Here is a 13,066-nt window from a genome sequence, read left to right on the forward strand (position 1 = left end):
CCCTGACTTGAGCCTCACTTGAGCCTTACTAGTCTGTTCACTGCTGAATTTGCCCTTGCTAACTTAGTCTTTCTTAGTAGTTTCCTTTTTTTTTTTTTTTTTTTGCATATCCTGTGTGGCAGCCCTTTATTTATCAACAAGGTTTCCCCAGAGGTGTTAAGAGGCAGCAGACTTTTCTAGAGACCTCCACAGGCAACTGACATTTTTTCTTTCCCAGACCAATTGTCACATCAGCCTCTGCTGGGAGGGGAGTAACAAAATGTGCTAAAATGATCGATAATCATGGATTGTGAAGACAGGACTAACTCAATTTCCCCTTGAGCTCAGTGTTGCATAAACGTAGTTATTGTTGGATAAGTTACTGCTGTTCACACTTCCAAGTAGCCAGATTTTATCTATTACTCTACAATTACAAACTCTAGTTTTTACTGTCTATAATTGTAAATTTTTCTTTAGGTCTTCAAGTTCCAAGATGCCTCCACTTTTAAAAGCCTGAGGCAAAGAGGAAGGTACATTTAAATCCACCTTTCTTTCTCTACAAGATTGTGTCACACTATTGCTTTTGTCAAAATATAAGTGGCAGAGGCACTGGGGTACTTGCCTGTTCTTTTGGGGGCTTTTCAGTACAGCAAATACTGTCAGAAACAGTGATGAAGGACCTGCATATAATTAGCAAAACATTCGTCTTTCTGTGCCTCAAATCTTGCCTGTTTACTGATCTAAATACAGGTACAACCTCTTTCTACAAATATTTTTGCTATTTTTGCTGGCATTTTCACCAGCACTGGTTTCTCTAGTCAGTTTATACACACATTCAGTCCAATGAATTATATTTCACTCCTCAGCAGATGTGGCTTTTGCATCTGGGTCGGGTGAAGCTCACGTGGTTGGCAGTGTAGCCTGTGCTCTTTCCCTGGAGGAGCAAGTCACCTCTGAGATTGCAGTGCAGGGAGCTGCAGGAATTGTATCATCAGGGCACTTCTGGCAAGAGAAGTGGATGAATGTGTGCCCGTCTCAGCTCTGGGTGGGATATGGGTTAATTCATCTTCCTTTGCTGTGGTATCCCATTCCATAGGTGGACTGTGAGTTCTGGAGTCCACAAATCTAATTTATCACTGTGCCACAGCACAGTTCAGAGTCAAATAATCCTGATCCAGGCAGTTATGAAGTGGGACCTGTTGGATCAGTTCTTAAGGAACACCAGTAACTTCTGGTTGTCCTTAGCTGAGAGAGATGGGGAAAACTGAGGATCAGCTGGGATCCCTTCCCTTGAGACCTGGTGCTTATTCTATCGCCTAACCTGTGGTGGATCAACTAAAGATTGCTTGTCCTACATTACATCATTTTCCTCCTCCCTATTTTTGCTTCCCTTAAAAAATGAATAGTAATGCAATTTCCCTAGTTTATTTAATTGATTATTTAGCTTGATAATACTGTACAATCAGAATGTCAGAAGAAAAGGTTTAAAGTCTGCAGGTTGACCTTTAAGTCTGTTCTTCAGAAAGAATTTGAACTTTCTTGCTGATGGCTTTAATTCACTGATGCATCTTAATGGAAAATTGATTTTTTTTTCCTCCCTGAAGATCACATCTACATATAAAACCGGAAAATGGTATTTTAAGAAAAGATTTGCTAACAAAATGAAAATTATGTCTTTGATGTATGCCCTGGGTTTCAGGATTTGAAATAATTTTCATTAAGGAAAGGCTCATGGTAATGCTGTGTCTTTTCCTCTCATTAAAGCCTGCTATATTGCAAGGAAGTGAGAGATGATTACTAGACATTATCTGCTCCTGCTTTACAGAAAACCAGCATAATGAGGTGTGATCTCTATCCTTAATTTTTGAAACTAGTAGGGCTGAAAGGGCTTATCCTGTGTCTGTTCTCTAAAAACAACCAACAAACAAAAGCCCTCAACATCCTTCTCTTTTCTTATTGCACTAGGACACGTAGTGTAAATCTTACACAGGCTAGAGCAAGCCTGGCAAAATGCTGTTCTGATGGAAGAGCATCAGTACAAAGTCAATACCAAATGCCACAAAGGGTGCTGTGAACTTGGAAAAAAAGAATGAAAAAATATTTCTGTCTAATCTGGATAGCATGGGTCAGATTTTGTTTGCTATCCTCAGTTTTGTCAGGTAAGGCTGGAATGAGGTTGTGGTGGCTGTAGCAGTTGCAGGAAGCTCATGCAAAGGTTGAGACAGTCACTCCTTTTAGCTGGAGTCCTTTGGTGCAAACTGGGGCAGCTCCCCTCTTCTTTCTCTCCTTGTCCCTACTTTTATATCAGTTGTGGCTGCCCCATCCCTAGAAGTGTTGAAGGCCAGGTTGGATGGGGCTTGGAGCAACCTGGTCTAGTGGGAAGTGTCCCTGCCCATGGCAGAGGGTTGGAACTGGATGATCTTTAAGGTCCCTTCCAACCCAAACCATTCCATGATTTTATGATTCTGTAAACAGCTGTGGACGGTCAAGTGGCAATTGTGGAGACTGAGAAACACCAGGCTCAGGCCTCTTTCTTCTCTGCTCACAGTGAAGCTGTGACGAGCCAGTTTCCTGCTAATCTTGGCCCACAAACACCCCAGGGCCTCTCTGGACCCTCCTCCCTTCCCCCCTCATCTCTGATACAGAAGATGTTCTTACCATAGAGGAATCCCAATCAAAACATTCTGAGAGATGTGTGTGGGGTGGGGAAAGAACAGATTATGAGGAGAGAGGAAATTTGGGAGCTGCATGACTTCCAGAAGTAGGCAAAACCCATGAAGTTGGAGTAGCAGCAGTATTGTTGGGGTGATGTGTTGGCAGAGATGCCTTTGAGGAATTAATGGTGTAGATTTGGCCCTTGTGGTGGTGTGAGCGAAGTTCCCTCGCCTGCAGCAATGGAGTATAAACACATAGGTGTGTGTATGTATGTTTATATATACACACAGAGGCAAACACAGGTTGAAAAGAGGTTGCTATCTGTATTTTCCAGAATTCTTTGTGCTGTACGTTCCACAAGACCACTTCTGCCCCAGTGTTTAGGAGAAATTGGCCAACTGATGATGAGTAACAGGCTGCTTGCAGGATTGTTTACATGGCAGGAAGGACTTCCCCCCAGAATTAGTCATATTTGCTAAACACCACCTCAATCTTCAGGCTTTTTTTTTCAGAGTTGGTCCAGTTGTTCCTTGTTTTTATTTTATCAAGATCTTAGTTTTTCAATTAAACCAAAATTACTTTGGAGGAATTTAAAGGAAAATGTATTTGTGATTTGGTGAGATTAGTCAAAGATGAAAAACTTACTATAACAAATATGATTTCTGGAAAGCAGTTGGTAAAATGATTTCTGATTCTTGACAAAAACATATTTATCAGTAATACAAGATGAAAATATTTCATAGTTTGCTTTTTGATAAATAATTGTTTCAAAAAGTAACAAATTCATAAGTTTAAAAAAATTTTAATTTAAAAAAAAATTTATGATAATGAAATGCTTTTCCTCTTAAATAGTGCTAGACAGAAACTGAAAAATACTAGTCCATCCTCACCTGTTACCTCTTGTTCCCCGCTTGGATTGTAACAACAGACATTTTTGAAAGGCATTTGAACCTGCCCTCCAAAACTTTGTGTATGTATGTCTGTGTGCACTCATTATGTTCATCCATAGATCTGTAAATGCCAAAGATTTTGACCAACCAGACTTCCGAGCGATGTGCCTTTATCTTTGTCAGCAGATACACTGACAGTGCCTGAACTCAGGTGGCTTTGGACAGCCAGTGATTTTTAGCTATTGAACTTATCGACTGAAGATTTTATTTCAGCAACTTGGATTTATTTTTTCGTACCTGGAAAAGGCACAAACTGTTCTAACTGTAAAACAACCCAGCAAACAACTTTCTCATTAGTCTCATTAGTCAAGGTAATTTCATTATCTTACTGCGCCACTGCTTCTGAATGGCCTCGGAGGCATGGTCTGAAGTACCTGGAAGTGTTTGCCAGAGAGTCAGGATGTTCTAGGCAATCCTGAGAATTGCTAGAGTAAGAGTTTACCCAACAGCCTGAAGCATTATTGTGTACACTTCTTGGAAACACATATAAACCAGGGTTATTTCCCACCCCCCCACACACTTGCCTCTGCAAAAACTACAGTGGAGTCCTGATTTTTACAAGATTTATTTCCAAAGGCCTAGAGTGAAAGGACAAGGGGGAATGGCTTCCAACTGGCTTAGAGTAGGTTTAGACTGGATATTGGGAAGAAATTCTTCCCTGTGAGGGTGGGTGAGGCCCTGGCACAGGTTGCCCAGAGAAGCTGTGGCTGCCCCATCCCTGGAAGTGTTCAAGGCCAAGTTGGAAGGGGCTCTGAGCAACCTGGGATAGTGGAAGGTGTCCCTGCCCATGGCAGGGGGTTGGAATGAGATGATCTTTAAGGTCCCTTCCAACTCAGCCCATTCTATGAGTCTATGAAATAAAATCAGACCATATTTCTCTGGACTTAAAAAGCTCTTTACGCCAAAAGAGCATTATGTGTTAACACCAAGTGTAAATTAGAGTCCTTACCTTCTAAAACTAACAATTTGGGGTGTAGACTCGGGTACAAATGGTGTGTTGATCAAGGACGTTGGTTGGGTTACTCTCAGTTTGTCTTTGTTGCAGACCTGTCCTAATCACTCTCGCAGGACACTCATCAGGGATGGGCCTTTCCAGGTCACACCAGGTTAAAGTCTCGCTGTCACAGCTTTTAAAATCTGGGGTTTCCCCTCTCCTTGCTTGTGGTCCAGCTGCCTCTAGGTGGGGCTGCTGTTCTACCGACAGATGTGAACAAATGTGCTGCAGATGCAGCCTCTGCTCAACTGCAAAGACCTTCAGCAATTTAAGCAACGTGAAGTGACCATAGTTTTAAAATATTTTGTTTTATTAAATGTTTCAAATAACATAAACATCATATTAACAATTTTATGGCTGAGGTTCACATAATTTGTGATTTCATCATTTTATCTCATTTGAGAGCTCAAAAGATTACGGCTTAACATTAGAAACTTTGTAATTAAGATTTTTAACAGTAAGTTGTCTCATAGCTAACAAGAGAACAGAAATAGAAGATAGAACCGTAGAAACTTTGGACAGTGGGAGAGTACATATTTTACTGTAGACTGGGGTCTGCCAAGATTTTGTAAGAACAAGAAACCTGTTGTAAGTGGTTTTTTGCTAATCTGAAAAAAACAACTCATTTCATAGTTGGCTTTTAAGCAATAGAGAAAAGTGGGATATTTTATCTTTAATTATTCCCCAAATATGCTTTATTTTTTGGATTTAAATTCTATTAAGCAAGTCTGTACCACTTTTATACTGATATTTAGCACCATGTAATGGGATATTCACCACTTGGCTTCTGGGGAATGTACAGTATGTTGTTTACTCTGTGCTAGAATAAAGGATCCAATTGTACTAAAAGTTCATCCTTGCTTTCAGCGGTAGGACGTCAACGCTGGAAGAGCAACAGCATGCTTTTGACCATGAAGCTGTAGCTTATTTACAACCAAAAGGATGCCCCCCCCTCCCTCTTTTCCCAGTTGCTTATTTATGGCAATGAATTGGTTAAAAGTACTACAGGTTGGGTTTCGTTTACACTGGAAACTGGATTATGTTTTAATCACTTTGTCTGCAACTGAAGTGGAACAGTGCACACCAAACAAGCACAGCCTGGCATTTCAGTATGAGCTTCACGAGTTTTTCCATCTCTGTATGTTGTCTGGTGCTGAAAGATGCAGCTATACACACAGGCATATATAATGATGTTATCTTAGAAAATATGAAAGAATAAATTTCTTGAGGAGGTGGGAAATGGGCCAACAATCTGTAATATACCAGTATGTCTGTTACCCCACATCTCTACCAAGAAAGAATTGTATTTTCTTAACAAAGTTACTGGAAAAAAGGAGTGTGGAGGGGTGAGGAATTTTATTATTTGGTAAGAGACATGCTGGAATTTTGGTTGTCAGTCAAAGGCAGTTTAAGCATGGATTAATTTTAGGGATTTGTTGTGGGGGGTTTTTTGTGATCGCAATGTAATTAAAAAGATACTTGTTAATTGCAAGGTTCTGCCCATTGCTGTTTGACAGTGAAATGATATTCAGTGTTTCATTGCTCTGGCACAGCAGTTCCCAGCTGTAGCCCACAGACCAGTGTGTGTGCAGAGCATTAACAAAACATGAGCACATCAGGTTCTGCAGCGCTCTGCGTTATTTGCGCAGGCTTCTCCCACTGTGAGAGGTTGAAATCACTGCAAGTTCAGGGGGTACAAGCAAATCATCCCATCCCACTGCCTTGTGGCCGGTATTTTCTTTTGTGACTGCCAGCATTGTTACTTATGCTGCCTGTAGGCAGCTGGGCAAAGGACAGAGGAGCCTTTTAGTTTGGATGTTCGATCACAAGAAACTGAACTGGTGTCAAAATGCTGATAGATCTCTTTCTTCCCCACTCCTTGGGGGAGAGTCCTCTGAGTTTGGCAGCTCACAGTTCTCTGATCCCTCGAGTGTCCCTTGCCTTGTTGAGCTGGATGCTCTGTGCCTAGCAATGCTCCTAGTTCCTCTCTCCTCCCCATAGCACTGACCATGCTACCAGTGGAAAAACAAACAAGGCTTGAGACCTGCTCACAGGTATCAGGTATTAAAAGCTCCAGCCTTCAGCCATGAGCAACATCCACTCCTAAGTTTTTTGCAATAATTTGTCACCACGGATCTCTGATTTAACTCAGCAGCAGCTGCATTTGGCTTTTCTTTTGTCAAAAGCTTGTGAGTGTACGTGAAAGAGCAAGAGAATAGAGAAGGAAAGAAGTGTCTGTCACTCAGTGTTTTCTTTTAGGTATTTCCCCAAGACTTGGGTTTCCTCAGAGCACACACACAAATCCCCTGAGGAGCACAAAGTAAACCATCAAAGGTAAAATCACTGCTTGGGGTGAGAACAAGTTCTTGTGCCGGGCCCAGCTCTCTGTGATGACAGTCACGACTGGCACCCGGAGGCCATCACCGCACGTCAGCCCCTCCACTGAGGTTTTCTGAAATACTTCTGTGGTTCAAATCACCTGAAAACATCTCAAGCCACAAGAAAGTGGATTAGAGATTCAAGTTTCCCTGCGTGTTATGTCTGTGTTAGACAAGCTAACAGCTTGATCCGCCCCAGGCAAGGCCAGAGCTCTGGAGCCAGCTGCTGGCAGTGCTGTGTGGGCTGTGAAAGGTCTCCAGAAGAGCAGACACCATCTGCAACAGCTATGTTTTTCCAACAGTCCAAGCAGCTCCTGCTGTTTCTTCAGGGCTGAGCAGTAGTTTTGCTGTGGCTGTTACCCTCAGCAAAATGCTGAAGAGCCCTAAAATATCACACCACAGCTGTTCTGAGTGATATGTCCGGATATGCTCAGGTAAGCAAAGATACACCTGAGACTTGCTGGGACAATACAGCAAAAGCTGTGAATGCCTACAGGCATATTGTGAGGAATGCATGGAATGACCAGGGAAGGGGAAGGGAAGGTGGGACACTTTACTCTTAACAGAGCTGACTGATGTCAGTGTAGCAAGGTTTACACCTTTGACTTTTCTCTGACACCCAAGTTTTTGTCTGTCATAAGACTTGCTTCTCTTCGTACATAAGGCAAGCACTCTTAAAAAGACACTTAGGATACAAGTTAAAATTTATTTCCTAATTTTTGAATGGAAGTTTGTTTCAAAGTCATCTACAGTTTTGGTTTGCTTTGTTTTTTTTACCCTTTCAGATAAGGAGACTGCAAGATGCCTGATGACTCGATTATGTACTTGAGGGAATTCAGCCTTTCTGGAGGAATCCCTACAGCAACCTGCCTTAGCCCCACCAGGGTAGCAAAGTATAATGCCACTAACCTTCACTGACACTTCTGTGGCAGCACTGGATATGAAATGTCTGGTCCCCAGCACCTGAACCCACAGCTCCAGGTTTCCTAGGCAGTGACACCTTGCACAGCATGTCCTGCCAGCTTTTTGAAGCTAGAAAACACACAGCTAAAAACCAGCACCAGTTTCCTTTTGGAAGTACATTTTCAAGGCAAGAGCTTAAGAAATCTGCACCTTTGTAAACTGGGTGCTTGATCTAATTAATCATGGATCAGAAGTAATGTGTGAAAAACACAAAGGTCTGTGGTAGGCAATGCCAGAGCCCTGCCATTCTGGACACCATGTTTCTGCTGCAGACATCCTTTGGGAATTGCTGGAAAGTAGACCTCTGGGGAAGATAAATTCCTTGCGTCTTTAGAAAGACTTCTGAACTAGCTTGAAGGCCTAAGATATAAATATACTGTCATCATAACTTGCTCTTGCCTTTACTGCCAAAAACAAGTATAATTTTTGAAGAATGCCAACTTCGTAAATACTCTGCTATTCCCAGCTAGCAAAAGAGCAACTGTGTCACTTTGTTGTGATGTAACATTACTTTTTCAGACAGCCAGCACGACACAAGACTCAAGTTTCAAAAACTAGCTGCTTTGAAGTCTGATCTTAGAGTGCTTATTCAGTGTTAGCCAAATACAAAATACCTCAGTATTAGATTTGGCTCTGAAAATCTGACAGCACGATAGATTTGTTGCTGTTGCACTAAGGCTGTTGTTGCACCGGGTACTTTGAAGAAAGCTCTCTCTCTGCCCCCACAGGAATTCCTACTTCACTGTGTGAAACAAGTATCTCCAATAGCCACGGGCGTTCGGAAGGTTCTTGGGTTCAACTTCACAGGGCAGGGCTGCTTTTACAGAGAAGTCATAGAATAACAGGGTTGTTTAGGCTGGACCTTTAAGATCACTGAGTCCAACAGTGGACTTACTCTCAACAAAACCAAGTTTCAGACTTTTTAATGCCTACTGACAACAGCGGCAGCAGAACTGGCCCGATGGTGTTTCCTCCACGTGTGTCTTTTCACTTTCTTTGCCAGTGGAAGTGACCAATTGCAAAGTGATTTGGCTGTAATGAAAGCGTGAAGCACGCTGTCAGGCTGGTTTTGAGTTACAGGGAGAGAGGTTTTCTGCAGACAAATCCAGGGGGAAGAAAGACCTATTCCTCAAAAACAATAAAGAGTTTCTGAATTCTTCTTCAGCCTTTTAAGAAGTCTCCTCTTTGTCCTCAGAGTTAATACAGCGTTTTTCAAGACTCCAAAACTGTTCTGAGCAAATGTGATAAATGCAAGACCAGGATTTTTTAATAGACTGAAACCTTAACCAGAGAGAAGGAAAGACCTCTCTGTAAGAAAGCAGCTTGTGAGTGAGTAGAGTTAACACAGGTGCATGAATTCTATGTGTATCTTCAGTTATGGCTTGAAAGCATCAGTCCTCAGTAGCAATATAAGACAAGATCTGAAAACTATTCTGTGTGTTCGCTGGCCCAGTGTAACTCATCTTCTTCCCCCTCCAAGTTTTGAAAAACCGAAAAGTGAAATCTTGTTTTTTCGATAAGGTACCATTTCATTGAATGAGAATGAAGGAACGGCATCTTTAGGAAGACCTCTTACAGGATAATTTCCTTGGCTGGGTCTTCTCTGATGGCATCCTTTTCTGCCAAGGTTCTATGCTTTAAATTTGCCTCTTTTGAGGAAGAAGATGGAATTAAGATAGCCTAGGTAGTAGTACATGGGAAGACAATGACTTTGGTTAATCCTTACTTTCGCACATCAGACTCTAGATGAAGGGTTCCAGCTTGACCTGTTCCTAAAGCTTCAGTTATGGCTTTAAAAATTGGCCTGGTCCTATGGAAGAAAGACCACCATGTATTAAAGCATTAGTTAAATTAAAAAGGTGAACATATAACAGTGCACAACAAATGCCAGCTGCTGTTGGAGGGAGTGGAATTTTCTGCTACTGTCAGACCCCGATGCCCATAGTTGCTGATCAGAGGAGATGGAGGTCCTTCTGGAAGGGGCTGGTTGCTGATGGGTGGCTTCAGTGCCGGAGGGTGCTGGATGCCCTGAAGTAGGAGAGGAACTTGTAGCAGAGGCTCACCACAAAGTACCAGATGTTCCGAGCCATCTGTGACCTGGCGATGAAGATGCGCCAGATGATGACGAGGAGGGTGGTGTTGAAGGCGTACCGGATGTTCCTCAGCCTGGGGAAGAGAAAGAGGCACCTCAGGGAGAAAGACAGAAGCAACAGGAAGCTTGCCAGCTTGCATCGTTTCCTACAGGTAACTTTGTAAGAAATCCTATTTACAACTTCTGATCTTTCCTGTTTTAGTGAAGACACTGTGCCAAAGATGTCCCTGCCATCTCGCCAAGGACTGTGCTGAAGTTAGGGAATAGTTAATGGGATGGTGGAACCACCTGTACTGGAGTTCTCTCTTGTTCTGTGTTCTGTCACAGAACAAAGCCCTATTGGGAGGTTTTTCTTTATGACAGTCTATGTCCAATACTTTCTGCTTTGGTTGTTAGACTATCTGGTTTTTACTTTGCAGGATTGGTGTCAGGCTAGAGGACCCTCACAGGAGCTGGTGAATAAGGTTCTCTTATTTGGGTGAAATCTTGGCTTTAGGGTTATGAAATTACTCAATAATCATAAATGGTCTTCACTTTTGCATTACTGGGATTGTTTTTTGGGAGGGGGAGCAGTTTACAGCATCTATTTCAATGGAATCATTGAGTTTTTAAGATGCTAATAATTATGACCTCTTTCTGTCAAGCGAAAGAAGTTTCGGCAGTTCTCCAAGTCCCACTTTCCCAGTGCTTAACCAAGGGAAAAAAGCTTCATACCTAAAGACCTTGAGACTGGTTCAATTTCTGTAAGAGTCTTTTTTTTTTTAAGGTAAACTTTATCACTGCTCTGTACCACACTGCCTATTTGGGCTATGAGGCAGTTACTAGTCTGTTACTGAGGTTCTTATAAATCTTCTGAAAATGACCACTGAATTATGAACTTGTTTGTGATTCCTTGCTATGGCAAACTATTCTATTATTCTATGTTTGGAAATACTGGCAAACTGCTGCCGTAAGAAATAAGCTCTTTATCTCCATACTATTCAGTAGTAATAATTATTGCAATGTAACTAGAATCATTTTCCTCAAATGCCATTCGAGGTAGCCAGGAGGTCTTGTCCTTGTCACTGGGTAGGACTTACTTCCGTAAATGCTGCTTTGCTGCTGGAATTCCAGCCATGTCCTCATTTAGCAAGTACTTCTTAGCCCCTAGGCAGTAGCTCTCAATGTATTCTGACCAGTGCAGCTGACGAACATCGAAGTTGTACAACTGGGATTTAAAGACAGAGCAAAAGTTAAACACCACAGTTCAAAACTAGTTTGCTTTAAGCATCAATTCTTCATTGACCTCTGCTCCTGACAAGGCCCTCTCCCTCAAATTCTCAAAGTCACCAAGTTTCCAAGAAGATGTGAGCACGGTATTCCACAGCTGTCGATCCATGTCTTACTCACATGGGAATTTGGGCAAAGCAAACAGAAATGTGGTGTTAGCTGGCAGAAAATAAAGATGTTTATCTTTCAGGTGGCAATTTTTTCTATAAATACATGTATCTGTACGCACACATAACACACACGAAAATCATGGAAGAAAAATGGCATTCCACTCAATATGAAAACCTCCATGTAGTTTTTATGTGTCACTAGAATTATGTGTAAATAAATTAAGTGGACACTGAGTCATCAGTGTTACTTTCTGCTGTGCTGCATTCTCTTTTGGCAGCTAAATCAACAGAAGTCAAGGTAATGGGTCACTGGTGTTTGGCATTAAAAAAAATCTCATTGCAGAGCTCAATTTCAGATGCTTTTCCTGGATAAATTGTTAGCAAGCTCTCATGCAGTTATTTTTTTATTAGAGCAAAGAAAGGCTTTGTAAAGAGGAAGAGGTTTTCATAGAATCACAGAATGGGGTGGGTTGGAAAGGACCTTAAAGATCATCTAGTTCCAATGCTCCCAAGCACAACTAGCTCCTTTCCTACTATTTAGGTTCCCTCTACACCTGCTGCAGCCAGAGCAGTGCCACTGCCCTGAGAAATCAGAATTTGCTTCATGCACTCCCTCTGCAGACTAGGGAAGAAAACTCTGGATTCTACTGCTGGGAGTCTGTGCTAGAATTTCATGATGTGAGTGAGTGAGACCAGCTGATGTGAATACCTAAGTACCTGTTTGCAAGGAGATGGTGACCAAAGGTGCTTCAGGCTTATCACAAATCTACTCTTCCAGTTACAATCCCACTCTTAAGGAGTAGTATTTCAAACATGTAAAGACTACAACAGAGCTTGACATGCTGCAAATTAATTGCTCTTTGGAGACTTGAATAAAACAGGAACTTTTTTCATATTGTTCAAGGTAATACACTGTGTTAACTATATTGCCCTACGCAGTGCTGTTTAAAACCAATATGGATGAAAATGTCAAAATCTTTCAAGTAATTTCCATCTAGATCACCCAGCACAGCTGCCATGTTAACTGGAAAGACTGCAGTGATTAACCTGTCTCACAAGAAAGAGTAACACACTTCAGGGGAAAACATTTTCCTGTAATAAATGAAAAGTTCCTGATAAGTTATTTCATAAAACAAGGAGGAAATAAATTATTTCAGGTTAAGGTAAATTCCAGTCATCTGGATGTCATTCAAAAGTTCAAAAATACACCAAAAATAATTGCTGCAGATGAACAGAACCGGAGATTAGCAAGCCATATCCCAGACACACTTACCTTTTTGTCCTCTGTGTTAAGGTGATTCATTAACATATTCATATTATCTGAAGACCAGTTCCAGGACTGGGTGGAGAAATACTGCAGGAGTGTCATAGACTTGTGCAGTCGATTGATAATTTTCATCATTCTGAAACAGAGGAGGAGGTCAGAGGTGATGCAGAGTTGTCAGTTGGTTCTGTTGGCGTTTTCACCACTCCAGATGAATAACCACTGCAGTTCCTCAGGAGCACTGCACTGCTGCTCACTATGCTGAGAATGGGCTCAGCAAAGCTGAACTGCTCCAGCTGAGGCCTAGAGCCAAATTCTGCCCAGCTTTTACTGATGGCTTGAACATAGGTGCAAACACGTGTTTTCCTAAACAGGGGTTGGAAGCCTCATCTACCTCCTGTACCACATGTGG

The 13,066-nt window shown here is 41.9% G+C and overlaps 1 protein-coding gene across 3 annotated transcripts in view; it reads right to left on the reverse strand.

The window, feature by feature from the left end:
- Positions 1–4,865: 4,865 nt before the first annotated feature.
- Positions 4,866–13,066, reverse strand: part of LOC108501759 (fatty acyl-CoA reductase 1-like) — a 136,841-nt gene continuing 128,640 nt past the window's right edge. For all 3 annotated transcript variants that reach the window (XM_017823972.1, XM_017823970.1, XM_017823971.1), the window contains exons 10-12: positions 12,664–12,793; positions 11,091–11,218; positions 4,866–10,085 (exon numbers count right to left, since the gene is read on the reverse strand). In XM_017823972.1, the coding sequence (XP_017679461.1) occupies positions 9,923–10,085; positions 11,091–11,218; positions 12,664–12,793 (421 nt within the window). In that variant the 3' untranslated portion in view covers positions 4,866–9,922. The remainder of the gene's footprint in view (positions 10,086–11,090; positions 11,219–12,663; positions 12,794–13,066) is intronic.

This window comes from Lepidothrix coronata, unplaced genomic scaffold (assembly GCF_001604755.1).
Source record: "Lepidothrix coronata isolate B3197 unplaced genomic scaffold, Lepidothrix_coronata-1.0 Scaffold107, whole genome shotgun sequence".
In the NCBI taxonomy this organism is placed as follows: Eukaryota; Metazoa; Chordata; class Aves; order Passeriformes; family Pipridae; genus Lepidothrix; species Lepidothrix coronata.